This window comes from Charadrius vociferus, unplaced genomic scaffold (assembly GCF_000708025.1).
Source record: "Charadrius vociferus isolate BGI_N301 unplaced genomic scaffold, ASM70802v2 scaffold410, whole genome shotgun sequence".
Lineage (NCBI taxonomy): Eukaryota > Metazoa > Chordata > Aves > Charadriiformes > Charadriidae > Charadrius > Charadrius vociferus.
Window position 1 is genome coordinate 73,606 of NW_009646499.1, and position 23,668 is coordinate 97,273.

General features: G+C 37.6%; 1 protein-coding gene across 1 annotated transcript; it reads left to right on the forward strand.

The window, feature by feature from the left end:
• Positions 1–8,921: 8,921 nt before the first annotated feature.
• On the forward strand, positions 8,922–21,949 carry EIF4E (eukaryotic translation initiation factor 4E). The gene is made up of 6 exons (XM_009883043.1): positions 8,922–9,067; positions 11,262–11,357; positions 13,604–13,667; positions 15,931–16,044; positions 18,463–18,602; positions 21,210–21,949. Exons 1-6 carry the CDS (start codon positions 8,922–8,924, stop codon positions 21,322–21,324), a joined length of 675 nt encoding a protein of 224 aa, XP_009881345.1. The 3' UTR covers positions 21,325–21,949.
• Positions 21,950–23,668: the final 1,719 nt, after the last annotated feature.

The following is a 23,668-nucleotide window of genomic DNA, read 5'->3' on the forward strand; positions in this document are numbered from 1 at the left end:
GGTGGGGGTGGCCATGTTGCTTTCCGGCCGGAGAGGCCGGTGGGTTAGGCTCGCCGGTCACCGAGGGGGCGGCCCTTCCCGGCCGGCCGGCGAGCGCCCTCCTGGCAGGCGGGGAGCGGTGAAGGTCTGGTTTGGAGACGGGCATGGAGCTTGGCGGTGAGAGGGAGGCCTTGCGGTTGGGAGGCGCGGGGTGGCTGAGCCGGGGTGAGGATCGGTAAGTTGGCAGATGCGCTGCTCGGGAGTTTGGCAGCTGAAACATGTAAACAGTGTGAGTGGTTAAGACTCGAGGCGTGTTGCAAACGAAATAGGCTTTTTCCGGTTATGTCATCTCTCTGGCTCAAAATTATATTTTTATTCAAGCTTTTTTTTAGTTTTCATGATAATGAGGTACTTTCTTTTTCTTTTTGTAGGTATTAAATTATGGTAATGATATTATGCTGTACTTTATAAGCATTGTACCAGCCTGCACTTCCATAAAGAACTGAAGCAGCTGGAAGTGGTCCAAGTATAGGTTTTTTTCTAATCCCACATGCTTGTGTATCATGAGGAGTGGACTGTGTATTAGGGTTTCAAGAAAATTAGAAACTTAAGGAAGGATAGTTTCTTGCTGCTGCTTACCAACTGGGAATAAACAGCTAGTGCGTACAAAAAGAGATTAAGTTTGAAAATCACTTCACTGTTTTTAAATAAAGATTAAATTTACCCTTTTGTGTAAGGGGCAGTGATCCTCCTCTTAAGATTTTCCTCCATGAAAAAAACCCAACACCTTTACTTACAAGGAACAGACTGAAGTTGGTCAGCACTTATAAATTGCTTGACTAGCAGTTCTGAGCAGGAAGAATGTCAGTTAAGACGGTGAGCTGGACCACCAGCAACACCCTTCCCATGTTCTCCAGCTGCAGTGTTAAACACTTTTTTCCCCATTCAAAAGCTGATCTTTCTGAGCTATAGCTCACATATCTGAAGATGAGAGCTTCCTGTGTTTTGTGATCCCTATGGAGCTTAGCAGGGGTTTTGATAAAATATTTTGTAATAGTGATAGCTATTGGAAACTGAAATTACTCTAAAGGCATGGGTTTGTGGCTTTCTTGGCTGTGAGGCTTGCCTAAGCCTGTCTCTGCACCATTCTCTCCATTCTTGCATAAGCGTGAGGTTGCATGTTGAGCTAGATCTGGGGCCTATTTTAGCCAAAAATAAACAATTGATGATGTTGTGCCATTTCCCAGGTCCAGTTCACCATGCAGTGACAAACAGTTGTGCTGAGTTAGTAAAAGTGGAAGACAGGGCAGCGTTCACATCACTTTAAGTAATGCTGCTGTTGAATGTTCTGCCATCGTTGAAGTATGTTTGACTTTAGGAAACAAATAGCAGCTTTGCTTACTTATTTTCAAATTTATTTAAATAATAAAATTTTTGTTCATTGTCCTTTTAGGTGTCTCACACTTCTACCTGAGCTTAAAGTCAGTCTTGTGTAGTGACTGAGGTCATAGATGCTAATGCTGCGGAAATACTACGTGCTTTTCAATTGAACAATTTAATTGTATGTGTGGTTAGGGATTGGATTACCTCCTGATCATAGGGAAGCCTTTCTGTTGCTGACCTTCAAAATCAGGACGTAGGTTTGTAGAGATGTCATCTGTGATGCTTCCCAAGTGTGAAAATGTGTCACAGGAAATACAAAACACTACTGAATGTCTTTTTTTTTTAATGTAGGCCTCTACTAAAATTGGTGATGTTTCTAGTACTTCCGTGCTTACTTGGTAACATGCTTTTTAAGTCTTGTTAAGAGGCTGGAAAAAATGTTTGAAACTGTAGGAATATTGAAACTTGAGTTCAGAATACTGTAGAGAGTCCCGTGGAATTTACTAAGAAAAGCAAGATTATTCTAAGTAAATGCAGACCTGTTGCACAGTGGGTTACTTCTCCACTGCAGGGAAAAATTAAGCCTCTGCAACATTGACAGGTTAAAATTCAGTCTTTCTTGTGCTATCCAGATTGTTTCTCTTTTAAGACTTCTAGATTTGTGAGAATATGCACACATGTGTCCTATTAGAGCTTGCTCATATTGTAGCCTTTGAGGATTAAATGCAATCAGATAATGCTGTACAAAAGTCCACAAAGTCAACAACAAAACCAACAGTAATGCTTTAGTAAACAGTAGTTTACCAAAGGTGACTTGAAAATGTAGCTACATGAAGCCTGTAGCTTCTGGGTGCATATAAATCATGTGGAGGTAACTTGTATGTGTGCATCTGATCCCTCGTAATTCAAATTGGAAATGGGCATTATTGTTCTTTTACTTATCTTTTTTGCTTCATGACAGTTATCGTTACACATGCAAAAATGCAGTTGTTGTGGATTTAACCCCCCATTTTAAGATAGATGGCTGAAGCTTCAGTCACGTGTAATTTGAAAATTGCTTGTTTAAACAGCTAATCATGAATAGGTAAGACTCAAAACTTTAAATGAAACAGTATTTTATCTCAAGTGGTTACAAACATAGTGTTGTAGGGCCTTGAAATTCTGGGAAGTTCAAAATAGCTCCTAAAATTCAAGGTAGGCTGAAAGGTATTCTTTTGTATTATTGATAGACAGTTAGCATGTAAGTTAAGTGCAGGCCATGTTCAACTTTAGACTTACTCTTATTACTGTGTGTTTCTGCTATAATACAGTCAGTGACCTGCTATGGTTTAAATCAGTGTAGTATTCAGCGGTAGTATTGTGAACACAGTTGCTTGCTCATTGCATTTTCTGAAACGATGCAGGATAAATGTATTGCATGCTGTTTAATAATTGAAAGTGTCTGTCATAAACTTTCTAATTGTAAATGACATTTCTGACTGAATACAGAGCATCCTCTAAGAGGAGGAAGATGTCAGACAACTTAAATTTTTTGAGATAAACACTTTTCTGAAAGCAATTTAAAAAATTACATTTCACATACTGTATAAAATGTCAAGCTTATTTCAAGATAATGCATAAAAATAGCATATGAGACTGAGTTATGTTTCATTTACTAATACTACCTTCAGGTGTGGAGGTACATGGGAAATTTTGATGAATGTGACCCTTTTGGCAGCTTTATAAAGATCAGTGTAAATTTTGAGGGGCTAGAGAGGAAATAATCAAATGAGGGATGTTGGTAGAGAAATAAATTCATTGTGAAAGAGAAATATGGATTTTAAAAGTGAATTAGTGTGACTTTTTCATCAAACAATTGTCTTTCACTTTTGTAATATTCTAAATTCAGGGTTAAACATAAGTTTGGAGACTTTTTTTAGCCCAGAAACTTAAAAACAGTCACTCATTTCTTAAAGTCCTAAAATCTATTCCTCTTTAAATGTTCACGTTATGAAGGTACTGAATGTGTGATCTACAGATTTAAGTGTGGTATGTAATACAAGTGTTCTGTTAGCTGCCTGAAAGTAGCAGGTGTCCTTGATTCTTACATAGTGGATGTAAGGAAGAAAAACTAACTGTGTAAAAGTTGTTTTTTTTTTCTAAATGTGCAGAACAGTTGTTTAAATGAATCTTATAAGTAGTGGTCAGTTTCTTGTGTGTTCAGTGCTGCTTATCAAAGTAGCTTGTGTACATTACATGCCTTACAATAATGGAGCATACCAGTGGTATGTCCAGGACTTTATTTTTTGGTTGAAGACTGATGTCTTGAGCATCCATACAATATATGATTTTGTTTCAAATTCTTTTATGAAGATTGAATGTGTCTTAATTTTTCATCTGATGTAAAATTCTATGCTTGGTTGTATGAGAGGCTCAATATACTCAAAGTAATTTGGGGTGCTTCTGTGTCTATTGTGTAGAAGTGTGCAGGGAGATCAGGGGTGTTACAGATGGATTTTGTCCCTTGAGTCATCTGAACTGTTCTCCTCGGCAGTTTTGCGGGAAGTTTTTGTGTTCTTGTCTGAGCCCCTTAGAACTAACAGTGTTAGATGTGGAAAATCATCTTATCCTGTGGGTAGATTTAATGTTCCGGTAGCAAAGGCAGCAGCAGGGTGCAGACTAGGGTGAGAAGTGGTAGCATAAGGGCAGCCTGCTTACGCGGCTAGAAAAAAAACCACAAAGAAGTATTTTGATATACCTCATAACTTGTTTGCTAATTCTGGTCATAAGGTTGTGAGTTAAATCTTGAAAATCTGAGGGGTACTTTCAAGCATATGTAACCCATTTTTTTTTAAGAAGTCAAAAGAGCTGTAAATATTCTTTGTCTTTTAAAACCTGAGATTGTATTTCCTAAATAAACCAAACCAGCATGCCCTTCTAACCCTGGAGGAAGCTTGTAACTCTACTTCAGTCTTTTGTTCCTGTCCTCCTGTACACGTGTTGCACTTCTGTTCTAGTTTGGTGGGATGTTACTCAGTTAAAATCAGGTCCCGTGTTTGTGTTCTAATAGTGAACGCCTTTCTAAAAATCTGTCGTTATCTAAATAATAGTGTATGCAGTTAGGATAGTTGCTCCATATTAGCCCTTGTTATGTCATGCCTAGGAATTTTTTCTCTCTCCTTGTGTCTAAAAAGCTATTCAACACTGGTTAATTGGTAGCAGGTGGCCATTGGTACCTCTCTTCCTGTTGGTATTACACATACTACATGTGATTTTTACTTCTATAGTCATTCCTCAGAATTGCATATCGGATCATAATTTTGTTTTCTTAGAGCACATAATACTTGCTTGTGAGTGGGCTTAAATCCCTTTTTTGTCCACAATATTTTGACATAAATAGCTCTTGATTTTGCGCCTTGTGAATTGTTATCCTGGCTATGGTGTAGTAACAGAAGCAGAAAGACGAGCATGTAGTTGACATGCATTTTCCCGTGACATCTGAAACTGGGATGTGCAGTTGTCTCATTCTGTTGGAAACCCTAAACAAGAAGGTGGAAACTTTCAAATATAACTTATTTTGGTTTAATGCAAGAAGACTTGATTTTTTTTTAACTTTCACCAAGAATGCGTTATAGTGCTAGGTTATGTCCTTTTTGGGGTGTAAATGTTGCACACTCTTAACTGGACGTCCTAAACAGCTTCTGTAGACAATTAGATGACGTGAATGTGGTCTGGGCAGCACCTGAAAAAATGCTTGGTGAAACCTAGTCAAGCTAGTTGTTCTTTTTAATAGACAAACCTGATTAAGCAGTTTTTACTGTAAGTGCTGTTTGTTTCCTGTCCCAGTGATGTACGCTTGTTCCTTTGATATGTTGGTCATTATGTGCTGTGGAGAAATAATAAATAACACCAATTAAATCTGCAAGTGTCAGAATCCAAGTAACGTGCAGATGTGCACAGTCATTAAATGCTGAGTAGGCAAATGTTTCATGGACTTCTGCAAGTTGATTCCTACATCAAAAAAAACATGTGGGTCATGAATAAATGTCACTTTTAATTACATGCTGTCTTGTGTATGAGGAGTAGGATTGGCCATATGAAGCTTTCCAGTTCATCTGGTAATGCTACCTATTTTATTACATCTATTTTAAAAGCAGCAAACCCGGTGGTGGCTTAGTTTAATAGTAGATGCAAAGTCAGTTTTAGGTTAAAGAATGGATTAAATATGATCAATAGTAAAGTAATATGAAGGATTTTAAATTTAGCAGTTCAGAAACTGCTTATGGAGACAGCCTGACTTTAGTAAGTTAATAGTGTAGCAAGTGCAAGATTTCAAGGTGTGAATTGGTAAAATGTGTACCGTATCACTTTAATTCATATTGTGTTTATAGAATTTTTTTAAAACCTGCATGCTTGTGGTTTGGAGTAGAATTTCAGTAACTGGAAAGAGGTTGGATACAAGAAATGGACTTTGATTGCAAATTAGTGAATGTACATACTTTGTATTTGACTAATAATGAAAAGTGCTTCCCTATACAAATACTTTAGCTTTAGAATAGTGAGATAAAGGTAAGGTGAAAGGAAATGGGAGCTGGTATGATTAACCAGATTAACCAAAAATGAAAATGGTCCTTTTTTTGTTTTCCTTGATGGCACTGGGAAATAAAAGGTAAGGAAAACAAGCTGCTTTAGGCTTCTGTCTGAGACCAGCCAGAAAACTCTTTTGTGTTTGACAGCTCTGCTTCAAACTTCACACCTTTTTCCAGGTTTGTTCTGGTGTGTACAGCTCTACCTGTCCTTGAAGAGCAACCTGGTGCTGAAGGGGAAAACAAAAAAAAAAAAACCAAAACAAAAATGTGGCTGGGTTAGTTTTAAGAGGGGAGTGGCATAATCCTGGGTCAAGATCATAGATAGCCAGGCCTTGGAGGTGAGCTGTCATGTACTGTTTCGGACAGGAGCTTGAAATAATGGTTTGTCTGAATTTCATTACTGCTAAGTAGCTTTCAAAATATCTTAAGGGTCTTTTTATTGTGGTGACTTAAATTTGTGCTGAGTTGAATGTCTTCCATTTGTCCAGAAATGGACTTTGAGGTAGCTTTGTGAAGGGTGACCATTAGTATACGGGGCAGGTATTGAGGCTCATGGCACCTTTTTTTTAATTGGAAGTCTGGAATCCTTTCTGATGTTGTCTTCTATTAGAAGTTAGGAAATGGCATAGCCCTGCAAGTGTTCAGTAGTTTTGTATTGATTCTTCTGGGTTTTATAGTTATGATACTTCTGTAAGACTGACTAGGGAGACTTTAGGATTAGTTCTTTGTATACTGAAATCTGTTTGGCAAGCAAACATGAATGAGATTCTCAACTGAAATTATTTTTGGAAGATACTTTGCATTTGTCAAGGGTGAGTCTATTTGATGTAAAAATCTTTAGTGTAATAGCATTTGTAAATCTATTGTAAATATTAGATGTCGCAACTGTGGAGTATTGTGAATGAGAGCAAGCTTTATCACAAAACCTAGTGCTTAGTTTACTTCCAAAATATCAACAAGATTTTTCTTGTATGCTCATTGTATTTGCACGTGTAATATCTCTAACTCTTCCAGTTAGAAGCCTCTAAAGGGACAACACTTAAATTGTAGTTGTCTGTACTTGGCTTTTTGTAGAATAATACAAACAATAACTTGGAGAAGGAAATATTGACATGCTTCTTTGGAATATTTTACAGCCTTTGTGCATTGACCATCTTACTTTGTTCCATGGGGTTCTTGTGTCTGATTAAAGGGAAAGATGTATATTTGATCCCATCAACTTAAAAATAAATGGAGCTAACACTAAAAACTTTATTCTAGATAGAATTTGAAGCACTAACTAAGCTTTTTGAAGATCTGTTTAGCTTTTCGTCGTATTACACTGGAGGAGATTTGACAGATTGTTCAACACTGCTTCTGTGGGTTTGTCAGTGATGTTCCCAGGAAGCATTTAGTTTTACTAAGACGCAGGAAATTGTACTACCTACCCCTTGTACTGTGTACATCAAAGCACTATTCTAGTTGTCACTGCCCCTGTCAGGCCTTCACATTTCAGCCTTTTCATTGGGAACATTGGAGCATATGAAAGCATTCTTAAATGTGATGTAAATCGGCTTTTGAACTGAGACTAGGTGAGCTGTTAAACTAAAGTATACTTCATTATTTTCAAGCATTAGGGTGTAACTTCTCTGAAGTAAAACATAATACCGCACTTAATAATGCTAAATATATCAATAATGAAAAGGTCATCCCTATTAAGATAGACCTTTAGGTGTTGTCAGAAGTTTGCCAGCTGGGACTATGAAGGTTGAACAGTGCTTGTTTATGTTATTGCTTCAAATTCATTCCACTTTTCAGCAGCTTTGCTGATGATAAACTGAGTAGTGTGGAAGTCGAGTAAACTGTTCCATTAATTACATTATTTACCATTACTTAATCCACCCCTACATTGCTTTGTTCTTTTAAGACCACAAAGTTTAAATTAATTTTTAAGTACTGCTTTTATATTGCTGAATGTAGGAATGTCTAGAGTCTTTGGGTCTGCTGTAGTTAGTCTTTGTTTATATTACTGAAGTGCTTATTCTTTCACAGGATCAGCTGTACAGGCATTCTTGTGTTAGCTGTAGGGAATGAGCTCTAGTCCTTATTCCTTGTCTCCATAATATTCTAGTGTGGATTGCAGATTAGGGAGATATGGTGGTAACTGGTGGGGATGCTCGGCCTCACAATAAAGCTTTGTGTTCCCTAGTTTGAAGGAGTGGCATTAGAATTTCAAACCTGACACAGTGGCTGCTTGAACTGAAAGACAAGCTTGAGGGGGTTTGCATGCAAAGGGAATATATTATTTCACTTTGTGTTAAAGTATATTTGACAACTCTAGCACTGTCTCTAGAGATTTGAAAAAATACTACTTGGAATCAGTCTAATCTGTGGTCAATGTGTAATTACATTTATTTTAGTTTGAGATTTGAGAACTGATATGCGTTTAAATTTTGCTGTTTGGTGCCTGAAGGTTTGTTAGTAGTGATGTTGCAAATACAAAGATAACTGCTTACTGATTTGGTTTTGAGCTGCTTGTAATAGCTGATTTCAGACCTGAGAATTGTAGGCATGTATCCTGTTTGTAATAACAGATTTTTCTAAATAAACAGAGCCTGTACATCTCTTCCAATTATGCTTTGTCAGAAACTGATTTTTTAAAAGTTTTCCTTCTGCAATTATTATGGAAATTAATTTTTAGATATGCATATTCTAGATAACATAGCATATTGTGTATTTCTGAAATAACTCAGAAATGTTTCAAAATAAGACAAGTATGTTAAATAAACCATTCTGGAAACAAATGACATAGGAAGTAATTCACTGAACAGCAGAATGTAAATTCCTGCAGTTAGTATTTCTTGTAGGACCTCTTCAGATGTTGAAGAATAAAGGCGTGCAGATTGTGCTTCCATGATGTGATTCAGGCCCCTAATTCAAGATGAATTAGAGGAATTCTAAGCTTCAGCCTTCTTAAACTTACTTCAAAGACCTAAATTATTTCTATAAAAAATGAGAAGGAATGGATTAGTAACTCCTTTCTTCAAACAGGAAACCACTCCCAACCCTCAGCCTTCAGAAGAGGAGAAAACCGAGCCAGCACCTAGTCAGGAGGTTGCCAGCCCTGAACAGTATATTAAGCATCCACTACAAAACAGGTAAATAGTACAGAAGTGTGATTGTAATTTTGCCAAAAATAGAAGAATTCCTGTGGCTTTACAGCTGTTTTGTTTACCTTATGTTTTCTAGCAGCATTTTGAGAGGTCTTATTATTTGAAGATTTTTGCAGTGAGGTTGCAAAGGAAATATAATCTGATCCTGTTGTAATTTAGTCTTTTCACGTAGTGATGTTACAGAAGCTGAAAATCTTTGCCAGTTTTCATAGTGCAGCCAGGTAATTGGAAAGAGCATGGCTTTGCTTTTAGTTGGGAGGCAAGCAGAGCTTCTGTTGCTTTTGTCTGGTGTGTTTTAAGAGACTGACACTGGGATGAAGTTGCTGCCAAGCAGAACTGGAAAGCCTTCCATTCCACCTTGTACTTTGGGCAATTAAGGTGCCGGTGGTAAAGATTTCTTATTCTTATTTCTTGTCAGAGTCTTACTCCTTCATATCTTACCTTTTTTTTTTCTGGTTTGAAAGTGAAAGTAGTAGAAGCTATGTTAATCAGCCAAATTGCTAATGAGAGTTGATCATATGAGTAGTTGGTGTCTACAGTATATTGTTTTCATTATCTGTAGGAAGCAGAGCAGAAGAAACCCTGTAAGTGCAAATACATGCATCTGTACCAATGTGTCAGTAAGAGAAAAAACTGTAGGGTACTTTGTTTTTCTTGTTAAACAAGAAAAACATGGAGCAGTAGTTAAAAGTATAGTTAAGAAAAGGTACTGAAAAATCAAAGCCCTCTTACTAAATTCTGTGTCCAGAGTGCAAAAACAGGTATGTCTTAAAAGCTTTAAAAGCTACTATTCAACTTTTCACTGAGCTATAGAGACAATGAGGGCGTTACCAAGAAGCTTGGTACTTGAAAACCTTGACTTGAACTACCTTTTTGCAGTAAAGATATTGTAAGCTTACAGGCTGAATTCCTTTAAATGTGTACAAAAGTTACTCCAGCAGCATACATATACTTCAAAAGGAGCAGCTAGGAAGTCATTTTCTCCAAGTAAGCTGAAGAGCTGATGTAGAGTGCTCAGTGCTGAATGTTGTACTGTAGGTGCTGCCCCAAAGTGAACCTTTTACCAAGCGGCACCTTACTCTTAAGCAAGTGTGGAAAACCACTCTGCACTGCAGTGCTATGCTGTGGGCATCCCATTTTCCCTTGTCTCTGTCTCAACTTCCATCCTTCCTCATTTTCCTCTGAACACTTTGATTAAATTGGTGCTGATACTCCTTTACAAGTGGTAGTGGGGCTATTACTGGAAGATAGCGAACTTTTAGAACAATGTTTTGAGACCTTTCCCGTCATTTCAAACCAAGATCAACACCTGGTGACTTAAAGTAATCTGCTGTAAGAAGATAAATCTACTATAGTACTAACCTCAGTGATTTCAACACCACTGAAACTATCAGAATGAAAAATAAGCCTGTTTTGTTAAATGTCTCATCAGGTATCCTGTTCCAGCATTTTAAACGATCTTTTTTAGATCCAGAAAGAGCATCTTTGTGTGGAAGGTTCAATTTATAATATGTGTTGAGATTTGTACTCAGCAGAGAAGATGATGAAGAAAATTGGATGGAAAATTTTTCATGTAGTCTTGTCTTTATATATGCAGATTTAAAAACTTGAAACAGTTAAAGTTGGTGGGGATTAAGACTGTTGCCATTAGAAAGCTTAACACAGCTTCCCTTTTAACATTTATGGTCTCCGAGTATGTGAACACTTGGGAAACTTTCATGTCATATATAGCTTTGGAGTGATATAATTAGCTTTTGTAACCTTTACAAGGAAATTACTGGAAAGGGAGCTGTGCTCCTAGTTTGAATAGCTTATATTGTTTTAGCCCATAATCAGTTGTTTGTGGTAGGGGATTGCAGTTAAGCAGTGGTAGCAAGGAGAAACATGAGGCTTAGAGGTTTAGAGTCTTAGAAATGTTCCAAAACTATTTAAAATATTTACCTAAACAGATTGATCAAGTCTGCCGTGATTCTTGTAATGGGAACACAAACAATGTTGATTTGCAAAGAGTTGGCTTTGAGAACTAAGTTGCTCATGTAGCCTATTGATGAAAACTGACTTCCATGCTGATGATATCTTAAGATTTTAAGTTAGTTTGGATAAAACAGTGCAAATAACGAATTACATTTTTAATATACTTTATTTCTCTATGCTATTATTTGATTTTGTTTTTCTTTAGATGGGCGCTCTGGTTTTTTAAAAATGACAAGAGCAAAACTTGGCAAGCAAATCTTCGTCTTATCTCAAAGTTTGATACTGTTGAAGATTTTTGGGCGTAAGTAAAGATTTTTCAATCTGCATAATTATCCTGGTGTATGTTGGCAAAGCTTATGGCAAAGTCAGAAAAACATGAAGTACTCTGTTAACTGCAACTTTTTGGGTATAATCTGGAATGTTTACAAAATTGGAGGTCTATGCCATTCTTCAGAATGTGGTGGAATGTAACCTTTGAAGAAAATGTGATTGGAGAAGTTTTTAATACTTTAGATGCACATTGTCTTGCTGTTAACACTGCAACACTGCTTATATTCATATATACATGACATACATGTAGAAAATTGGTTTTGTGCAGTAGCTATCTTGTAGTAACATGAATTTGTAAATCAGTAATTAACTGATTGTCACTTCCCTGGCCCCAAACTTTGCTAGTTGATTAAATTCTCAGACAGCTGGCTTCAGCTGTTCAAGAGTGCCTGAATCTGGAGCATGGTACTTGGGAGATTGATGCAGATTAAAGGCATCCTTGAAAGTTTGTTAGAGGTTACAGAAGAAACTACCTTAATTCTAAATTGAAGGTCTGCGAAAGCAGTTAGGCTCAAACAGCAAGAACGAAGCCTTTGAAGGTAGGCCTGTGGTTTCCAAACACTTGCTTCATTCAGATTCAGGTAACTTACTTGGAAGATTTTGCCTGACATAATGATGAAATATGGATAAATTGCAAGTGGCAAGAAACTGAGGGTGAAAAAATGCATTATATATTTGATCTTCCTTAGTGTTTCATGCTACATTGAGTTGTAGGGCTCTTCCTTTGGATGTGATCAGTAAGGGAGGGATGCTGTCTCTTAGTAGAGTGAGACCCATCAGTGACCCATTAGCACCAACAGGAAAGCAAAAATGATACTAAAAATGTTGAACAAGTACTTATCAGTGCTGTCATCAGAGGGAGGGGAATGGGGTTCTGTGCTTGTAACCAGCTTTCCCACTCCTATGGGGGTCACTGATGGTTGAGTGAACAGTAGTTTGCAGTCTTGGGGTACGTGATGGGAGGCAAAGTTGTTTGAAGCTCACTATTGAAGTTGGTTAAGGGTAAGGTTTTTGAGCTCCTATAACCAAGGTAGTCTGGGTAATTAAAAGAAGTGCTTAATCTAGATGTTGGCAGTCAAGATACAAAATTAGAAGCATTTGAGAAGTTACACTTCCACTGTGGTCAGAGTGGGGAAATAGGTGTGTTATTCTGGGGAGAAAATATTAAGGTTAAGGTAAACTTAAAGAAGGAAGCTGGTAAATCTGTAACTGGCTTTATAAATTCTTTTTTCGCTGTGAGGGTGGTGAGGCACTGGAACAAATTGCCCAAGGAAGTTGATGATGGCCCGTCTGTGGAAGTATTCAAGGCCAGGCTGGGTGGGGCTTTGAGCAACCTGGTCTAGTGGAAGGTGTCCCCACCCATGGCAGGGGGGTTGGAACTAGATGATCTTTAAGGTCCTTTCCAACCTAAACCATTCTATGCTTGAATTCTAATTGTAAGACCACTGCAGTAATTAATGGCTCTTCTGGGGCTTGACTGTGCCTGATTGTTAGTTGGTCTTGGACTACAGCTTACTGTGGTATGTGCAGGCCTTTATCTGAAGTCTGACCTTAACACCACAGGAAACAAAAAATCTATCTTCACTAGAGGAGGAGACAGTATGTGTACTCCTTTGACTTTTTTTTTCTCTGAATTGCATAGTTGTAAATTCAATTTGGAGTATATATTTTACGTTTTGTTGTTTCAGTCATCTGTCTTAACTCAGATTGAAATAAGGACTCAAAAGTCATCGAGCCTACAGCCTTTATCGCGAGAGTATTGTTATAAATAACAAAGTTGAATATTTATCCTAACCTCTCTGCAGAGAGAAAGTAGCATTAGAAATATAAACAATTATCCTTATTCCATGTATGTATATGTACAGAATACACATGCACACAGAACTTGTTGCCACGAAAGCTCAGTGAGTTGTATTTCTAATAAATTTATTAGAACTAGGTTTAAAAGAGGCATTGGTATTTCTGGAAAATACTGTTGTATAGGAACCCAGCAAGTGCTCATAAACCAGTTACTATTCTGCTTCTTTAAGCTCAGAATATCTTAAAGCTAATGCTTGTATACTGCTCAAAAATACTTAGGAAATAGGGTTGCTTCTGAAATAACTTTAATGCTTTTTAATTTTTGTATATTATTTGGTCATATGTCTTAAATTCTTTAAGAATTTTTTACCTTAAAATAATGCTTAATTTTTAATCCTGCTTTTTTCCCTCCAATAGTTTATACAACCATATCCAGCTCTCTAGTAATTTAATGCCTGGTTGTGACTACTCGCTCTTTAAGGTATGCTTGCTAACCTTTTTTCTTCAGTTATGGATGTTGATGGATGGTTTCCTAACTCAGCAAGACACTGTCCAAATACTTCACTTCTGATATTTAGGAACATGGTTGGGAATGTCATAAAGGTGTTAACTTTTTCAGAAAGTTGAAACACATGCCCTCTGAAAAATAAGTCTTGTCACTAGTTCTGAAAATGCAAGTACTTTCTTTAACACTTCACAGACAGTACATTTTAATCCATTGCTGTGTTTGTCTTCATTCTGTTTGAAATGCTTGTGCAAATAATTAAGTGTGAATAATTTTTATAATATAAAGATTTTACAGCTCTCATTTTCTTGGTGTGACATGAAATAAGTTAAAATGTCAGTTCTGTGGGAGGCTGTAATGTTCTTCAGTATTCTTTATGAGCACTACTAGCCAGATGCATAGTGCTCCTATAATTAATTTTTACGCCACCATATTACTTATGTATAAAATAAAAAACTGTATGCAACACTGATGCTTAAAGCATGTTGAGGAAGCGTTCAGATTAGTGAATAGGAAATGCTTCTGAGAAAGTGTACGTGAAGCAGGGGTTGTTCAGCCTGGAGAAAAGAAGGCTCCAGGGAGACATTATTGTGGCCTTCTAGTACCTAAAGGGGCCTACAGGAAAGATGGGGAGGGACTCTTTATCAGGGAGTGTAGTAAAAGGACAAGGGGCAATGGTTTTAAACTGAAAGAGGGTAGATTTAGCTTAGATATTAGGAAGAAATTCTTTGCTCTGACGGTACTGAAGACACTGGAACAGGTTGCCCGGAGAAGCTGTGGATGCTCCATCCCTGGAAGTGTTGGGTTGGGTGGGGCTTTGAGCAACCTGGTCTAATAGAGGGTGTCCCTGCCCATGGCAGGGGCGTTGGAACTGGATGATCTTTAAGGTCCCCTCCAACCCAAACCATTCTATGAGATCCTGCCTCAGATGGGGTGGAGATCTGAACTGGAGCTCTAAACTAAATCCTAACCTCTCTGAAGTGCTTCTAACATTCAGCTCCATTTCTGGATTCAAATACCTAAATAATGCCCTAAGTAGTGGTGCTTTGCTTATAAAACCTATCTACTGTCTGGGACTCCTGTAGACTGCATACATAGTTTGTAAACCTTGGGTTTGGGAAGTTAGCAGTATTTTAGGTGACTGAGAAACCTTGCTAGTAAATTTTAAGAAGCTGTAGGCCCTTCAGAGGTTAGGATATCTATGAATCATGCTTTATTTTTTTGCATGAATCCTAAATTTGTGTTTTAAGTATTGTGTCTCTATTCTGTGTTTGCATATCATCACCCGGCAATAATTTAAGTATTTAAATGCACGGAACACATACAGACTTGGCAACTGTTGCAGGCTTTTGAGCAATCTCTTGCTGTTGTCCTTCAGTTGTGACCTCGTAAGAGTTCCTCTTAAAGGTGATGAAGTAGTTTTAGCTGTGCAGCTGCCAGTGAGGGTGTTAAATTTAAAGTGAGCTGACACCACTCATCCTGCATGTTGAACACTTAATTAGTTTTCAGCCAAAGTTCTGTAGTGCAGCTCTCACTAGACATTTCTTACCCAAATTTCTCTGTCTAGACAGTTACCTGCTTTTTTAATGACTGATTTTCCTGAAGTGCAGTGTAGTTGGTGGATATGGGAGTGGCAGCTGGCAGCCTTGCTGGATCAGTGCATCCAGAGTCTTTTAATTCAGTGCAGGACCATTGGTACAGTGTGAATCAGAATGCAACTTGCTTCTAAATGCTGTGTTGATTTTTGTGGCCCTGGCAATTAAAAACCATCTTATTTTAACCTTGTGTGTGCAGGAAGTCATTGAGGTAGACTGCCAAGGGTGTCTGTTTCAGTGAAGTAATCTTTATGCATGAGCAAGCACTTGGCCAATGTTGCAATGAGTCCAAGACTTAAAATAAGGACTCCAGAATGTAGCTGCTACTTTTATCTGGTTTCATATAGGATAAAGTGGATGTTTGACTTTGCCTGTTCCCACAGTTTTTTATGTAAAGTTGTGTAGCCAAGACTTTTACCAGGGCTGTGATTCTTCTGTAGAAATAAAAATTCATTTGAGAAAGTGCACTTTTTAAGCTGTTCTAGAACTTCCGTATTTGTATGAGATGCTATTTCTGGACAGGTATGTACCTTAAACTACACACTTTTTTCTTAAGTTACTACTTCAGTTATCACTGGCCTTTTGGTTATTCTTTAGGGAGAATACAAATCAAGTCTGATTTAACTTCTGGCTGTTCTTTGCAGGATGGGATTGAACCCATGTGGGAAGATGAAAAAAACAAGCGAGGAGGACGATGGCTAATTACACTAAACAAACAGCAGAGACGAAGTGACCTTGATCGCTTCTGGCTAGAGACAGTAAGCACTATGGCCTTACAAGTTTCAACTGAAGAATCTTTCATTTGTATTTAATATGTTAACGGGTTTGTTCTTTCTGTGTGCCATCCTAGACTTCTAACTTCTGGCAGCACAGTGTCCTATAAGTTTTTATTGACAGGCTGTATTTGAAACATGATTTTTCAGTAGTGATGTTCAGTGTAGTTGTATTCTGTTGAATACTTTTTTATAACGGGCAGCAGTAAAGATAATTCTAGAGGACAAGTTAACCTTTTCCTGTGGCGTGTACAGAATATCTGTCAAGCTACTGGGAAAATAATACTTTGTCTTGAATCTGACTCCCAAATTTAGCTGCTTAAATGTAACAATTTGTTTTACAAATACTCTTATAAGCGAATGGCTTTCATGTTTCCGTCTTGCTGAAACAAGGGAGTTTCAGATTTATTTTTGTTCTTTCTGTACTTAAGACTAGGATAGGCAAGTAATAGCACAATCTTCCTGTGCACTATAAAAATACTTTTTTCCATTGCCGTTGTCTTTTTGGTATGGAATTTTTGAATGGTAAATATACTTCCAGAGATTATGTGGGCTGCAGTAAATGTGTTGTAGAAAAGAATACAACTATGCTGTCTGTGAACTGACTCAGAATAGCCTAAAAGTCTAGTGTCATCTGGGTTTTAGGGGCTTGGTTTGCAGGCAGCACAATGCAAAGCAATCTTATCAAATCTCTCATCTTTTTTCCCTGCTTGTATGAGAGGCAAGAAGTATTGTACCCCTTTGAAAGGAGTACCCTGGCCTTCAGGATCAAAGCAGAGGTGTCCAAAATGCCCTAGCTATTAGGATCTTCCTAGTCACTGTAGTAGTGATTTGAAGAAAGGATGATGACCATTATACTACTAGGCAATATCACTGTGCATAAGTAGATAAACGTTTTACTGTGTGTATTTGGCCTCTGCCCCTCGATGCCCATATGAGTCCTTCTGACTCTTAATAACCATTACATGTGGGTTGGAAACACGTAGATAGTCTATGTACACTTACGGGTAGAAGACTCTGCTTGCTGCTAAACAAAAAGCAATGGCACAGAGCCCAAATACCCAGGTGACTGGAATATGTACTCTAAAACAACCCTGTCACTTCCAATAATTATTTGTAACCAACTTTCTCCGATAAAAATCAAAACCTCTTCCTTTGTCACTCCCCTTTGGAAAAAAATTGTATAATCTAATGGTCTTTACCATTTGTAACTGTAAACTAAATGTTTAAAACAGTGAATGTGTACAGGCTGCAATTGGGTGTAACATTAAAAGTATGCGTAGTTATACCTGATTTATTCAATAGCACACTTTGTCCTTTTTGTATTTCCTTGATGAAGTCAGCCCTTGCAGCTCTCGTGGGTACTGAAAGACCTGCTTTGTTCAAAAAGTTGCAAGTGTGTTGAATTTCCAAATGTTATAAGTGATTCTGGAAAGTTAATATAATGGCAGTATATTTAAGGTACTGTGCCAGTGAAGTAAACAAGCGTCCATTTGGAGATTACTTAACTGTGCAAAAGGATTTTTAATTCAGCATGGACTAGATGAATCTGTCTTAACCACAAGGAATTCTCAGTTTTGAATATCTGAAAATTGGTTGTTTTACAAGTTGCAAGTTGAAGATTTTAAATATCACTTCCACAGTTAGCATGTTGTACAGGAATATGACCTAACTCAATCTGCTTTTCCTGCAGTATACCACCTTTGCCAATTCCAAGCTTCACTATTAGAAATCTGTGGGGGAAGAATCTTGTTACTTATACACTTAGATTGTTGCACTTGCATTACACGCTATTCAGAATGACCGATTCCCACTTTAGAGTCTGTGGGAACTCTGAAGCTTCCCAAGTGTGTTGATAGGAAGTAACACTTCATTAGATAGCACTTTTCATCTAAGTTGCAGTCTGACTTGCAACTGATCTGCAGTTGATCTACTTAAGAATTGAAGTTGGACCCTACATAGCTGACATAGTGCCCAAATAGTTCTTCACAGGTTCTTCCTAGATAATGAATGTAAACAATTAAAATTTGAGATTTGTCTACCTGTGTTAAACATACTTTAGAAAGAAGAATAAATTCTTACCTGGTTTTGGATTGGGAGCATGGGGTGGGAGGCAACACTATGTAAATGATGATCTGTGGCAGAGCTTGTAGCTGCTGGGACAGGAGGAGAGATGGAAAACTCAAAATAGGAGGAAGATACCCTACTGCAACTGAGTTTGCATTCACTTGTAACATTTGGAACTTCAAGAAGATACTGCAATAAACAGAAAAGGATTGTGTGGCAAGTGACTATAAGCTGTAAAATGTAATATTCCTCAGTTCTTTGTGTACACTGAGTATTTACCTATGGAGCATGATTCTGACTTTGAGCCACTTTTAATGGTTAATCTTTGTTTTGTAGCTGCTGTGCCTTATTGGGGAGTCGTTTGATGACTACAGTGATGATGTATGTGGTGCTGTTGTTAACGTTAGAACTAAGGGTGATAAAATAGCAATATGGACAACTGAATGTGAAAACAGGGATGCTGTTACGCATATAGGGTAAGTAATGTGATTGTTGTCTTGAATATATGAAGTGTACCAATGCATTAAAGACAAACTTAGAGAATGCACTTCAGGCAAATGTAGCCTGTGGAGAGGTATATCCCAAGTTTAAGTAACTCAGTGCCAAATTATTTGTGTTACTGTGTAGGTTTTTTTATACAGGCTTATGTTCGTAACTTTTACTGCTGCACTACATTCACTGTAGTTTAGAAATAATGAAGAGTTGGACACAAATCTTGGCAGAAGTTTTTCATTTCACAGTGAGGCATTGTAACTAATACCTGTAGATAGTGTAGATTCTGTTGCAGCATGCCAGTTTGTGATGGTGGGTAGCCAGTAATAGTAGAGTGTTGGTAAGATTTTTTTTCTCAGGAAGGCAATGCTTACAAATAAGAGAGGAAAGCTTAAGCTCACAAGGTTGTTCTTATATTTGAAAAAAGCTGGACAGTGATGTGCTTTGAAAGTCTATAGATGTTTTTCTACCTTTTTGTCTTTAAGTACAAATCAAACAAAATAATGCTGAGTTTCACGGATTGTTTGACATGCGTAATAACATGTTGTAGTCTTCATTTCAGTAAGCAACAGTAGTCATATCAGATTATTTTGAGTCTGTACTATAGAAAATGTATGTTGTGATTTACTATTTAGCAAGCATTGCTAAAGATAATGGACTCCTTATGCTGTATTATTGATGCTTCAAAATTACTTGCTGTTAAATTCAGTCATTGTAGGCCACCTAACCTATGCAAACCAATGAAAATACTTCTCTTCCCAGCTTAGCACAAACTTTAGGCCAAACTTTTAACTGTCAGGCATAGTAGCTTGCTAATGTTTTTCACTTGGGTGGCTCTTGTGACACAATCCTCATTTGAGGCTTTAAGATCTGGTGGGGTCTGCCTTGTGCTAGCAGTTTTATTATGCAATCTTGTTCAGACTTGAAAGGTGTTTAATAATAAACAAACAGAACTGTGGTACACATCTTCTGCTAGTAGAGAATCACCTTACATCAAACCTATTAGGCATAGAATCATTGAATGGTTTGGGTTGGAAGGGACCTTAAAGATCATTTAGTTCCAACCCCCCTGCCATGGGCAGGGACACCTTCCCACCAGACCAGGTTGCTCAAAGCCCCATCCAGCCTGGCCTTGAACACCTCCAGGGATGGGGAAGCCACAACTTCCCTGGGCAACCTGTTCCAGTGCCTCACCACCCTCACAGTAAAAAATTCCTTCCTAACATCCAGTCTAAATCTACCCTCTTCCAGTTTAAAACCATTGCCCCTTGTCCTTTTACTACATAACAAACTACATAACTACATAACTTTACTACAAAGTCCCTCCCCATCTTTCCTGTAGGCCCCCTTTAGGTACGAGAAGGCTGCTATAAAGTCTCCTTGGTGCCTTCTCTTCTCCAGGCTGAACAGCCCCAACTCTCTCAACCTGTCTTCATAAGGAGGTGCTCCAGCCTTCTGATCATCTTTGTGGCCCTCCTCTGCACTCGCTCCAGCAGGTCCATGTCCTTCTTGTTGGAGGACCCAGAGCTGGATGCAGTATTCCAGGTGGGGTGTCATGAGAGCAGAGTAGAGGGGCAGAATCATCTCCCTCGAGGGTGCATCAGAGAATGGTATTAACCATTAGCTAAGGAGCTAAGATGACTCCACTAGAGAACTGTAAAAAAATTTGAGTTTGCAAACTGACTGACATAATGACTAAGGTAAGTTATGTTGACTACCTGCTGTCATGTTGCTGTAACTCCAAAGACAATACATCAAGCTTTTATTTAACAGTTAAAATTGGGGTAAGCTATGGTCCTGTGAACTGCTCTGTTATGATTAGTGTGAGTTTAAAAAACCCAAATTTAGGTAGTTTTGTTAACAATGTGCAGCTGAACAGGCTTGTTCTGTGGTTTAATCAGAGCTTCCAGTGTAGAGGCATTAGTGGCTTGCCCCTCACTCTGTGCTAAGAAACACAGCGTGTATAAGTTGGGTACTGTTCTTTCTTTCTCAAGGCATAAGATCCAAGCTGATGTTTCTTAAAGCTCCTGTTGGATAGCTGCCCATGACCAGTACCATAATGAATTGGGAGGAGGTGGGGGGTCTGCTTTCTATCACTAGTTAAAGAAAAGACAGCAAGTCTGTGCAACTGATGTTTGTATGGTGATAAAAACTGACTGTTCCAGGTAATTGCTGTTTTATTTGGTTCAGGTGACTTTATCATCTCAGTAGTTCTGGAATTGTGGACCAGGACTACTTCATAGTGGTTTTGTTCCTATATGTGGGAATATAGCTTGCTGATATTAATGATATTCACATAAATGCAGTAGAATCCCTGTGTTCTATGTTATGTAGGCCTGTTAATTAATTTTTGGCAAGAGCTTTTCCTATTTTATATGGTAAGTCATTGTTCATACAGAACTGTAAGCCGATTTTTTTAGATGCAATAAGCTAGAAAAATCCTGTTTCAAGTTCTTTATTCATACCTGAGAAATTGTTTCTAAATAGGCAACTATTTTTCATGCAGGTGTCAGCAGATCTTTAAAGCGGGTGTCCTGTTACTAATTCTTTCCAAAGGGCTTTGCTTAAACTGTTCTATTTCTTTTCTCCAGGAGAGTATACAAGGAAAGATTAGGACTTCCTCCAAAGATAGTGATTGGTTATCAGTCCCATGCAGACACAGCTACTAAGAGCGGCTCCACCACTAAAAATAGGTTTGTTGTTTAAGAAGACACCTTCTGAGTATTCTTTCATAGGAGACTGCGTCAAGCAATCGAGATTTGGGAGCTGAACCAAAGCCTCTTCAAAAGCAGAGTGGACTACGTTTAAATTTGATTTCCATCTAAGTGTTGCTAAGATTTGTGAGAAGTTTCATTCGCCTTTGTCTTGTACTTCTGTGTTCAATTTTTTCTATTTTGGCTGAAGTAACCATTACCAATCAGAATTTTAGTACACTTCACCCCCTGAATCCATAAATGTTTTCCTGGCCCACTCTGTAATAGCTTGGTAGAAACATTACTATTACGAGAAAAAAAAAAAATGTTTATCCACAGTATTCAGAAGAGAAGTTGCATTTCTGTACCTGCAGGAAATTACTCTGTTTTACATTTGCATTGTATGCAGTAACATTTTGCTGGTTTGGAAAAGAGTATGGTGCATACAGTTTTCTAGCAATTTTTTTATACAGCATCATCTTTGCTGTAACCTATGCTGATGGCTGCTAGATTAATTTATTTGTTTTCCCTATTTGATAACATTAGCAATATTTTGATTTCAGTTGTTTTTGCTCATGTAACATTTGGTGAAGAATCTGGGAATATGACAAAGGTGGAATAAACATTAATTTTGTGCATTCTTTGGTAATTTTTTGGTTTTTTTGTAACATCAAAGCTTTGCTACAAATTTATGCATTTCAGTCAAATCAGTGATCTGTTTGTGTGATTTCCTAAACATAATTGTGGATTTTTTTAATGTAACACCATAATTTACATTCCTTACTAGAAATAGTATGTCTGTTTTTGTATCTTATGCTGTATTTTAACACTTTGTATTACTTAGGTTATTTTGCTTTGGTTAAAATGGCTCAAGTAGAAAAGCGGTCCCATTCATATTAAGACAGTGTACAAAACTGTAAATAAAATGTGTACAGTGAATTGTCTTTTAGACAACTAGATTTGTCCTTTTATTTCTCCATCTATACAGCAAGTATTTGTACCTCTTGTGACGAGGCAGTCTCTACTGTGGCTTCTATTGTAGTGTCTTCCAAGAAAGATAAAGTCTGGAGCTATAGTCTGTTGAAACTTTTAATAAACCTATTAGATAGCACCCTAAATCAAAGTGAAATGATATTGATGTGGCTACTGTTTTTTCTTAGTGGTTGGGCTAATTGATCATGGTTTGCCTTGTTTCTCCTTTGACTTTTGTTTATGCCAACCAAGAAATTTAAAAGTATGCAGAAGGACATCTAGTTTCAGGTAGGAACTACACTAAAAGTGCTTGAGTGATTCTACTCTAAGTATCTAATTCCTATATGAAGTACAAGTAAAGCGCACTAGAAATGTCTTCAAAATAAAAGTATATGAGGATCTAGATAGTCTGCTATTATGTATGTCTAAAATTGAAACTTTAATTGGCTGTGCAGTTGCTATGGGAGCTGTAAGTTTGCTTGACTGGCAGGATTAGGGGAAAACTTTGAAGGCCATGGACTTAACTTTTTGTTTTGAGCACAGTGTAAGAGGCTTTTTCTTTCCACTCTAAAAAAAAAAAAAACCCAGCATGCAGCAAAATCAATACTTTATTGCTAATTTCTTGGGGTTTAGTGTGTGATGTATTTTAAGATCTTGCAAGGGCTATAATAGCCTTTCTTCAGTTAAACTTAGAGGCAGATGTTTATTGGGGTTTTGATCTTTGTGATAATTCCTTAAAGCAAGTTTAGTCACTGTGGCAGTGAAGGTTTAGTTGAAATCAGGCTTTTAAGTCTGCCTGATTAAGGCACTGAAGTGTTTCTATGTACTTAGACTTGAGCACTTGCCCATTTTCTAAGAAACGTATGTCGTAAACAGTGTATCAGACTATACCAGAAAGGTATTACATTAACTTCTGGATCATTATTATGTCTATTTAATAGAAACACTTACACTAAGCATGTATATCTAATGATACTATGCTGTCAGTATTGGTCATTAGCCAGGATGGATGTTGGATGTGGAGAGAGCTATTAGGCTGTTTGTACGCTGTTTTCTGTGGATTCTGGTGTAACTGGTTGCCTGCCCTGATTCTGCAGGCATGCAAAGCAAGTCAGGTTTGTTTAATACCACCATTCATAGCAGAATACAGCAGTCTCTGCCTGTTTTCCAGCTTACTGTGTCAGCTAATCATCTTTGCAATTAAAGTAAGCTTTTTGAACTAAATTTCTTCAGACTATTTCTGTTCTATATCATCAGCCTCAAGCTGAGTAGTGTTTATGAAGGGTTTGATATTTCTGAATAAACCAGTAATGCTTGTATGCATGGGAAGGTAAAGATGAATCAGTTTCCTGAGTGGTAACCTGAGATTGTCTACGTATATGTAA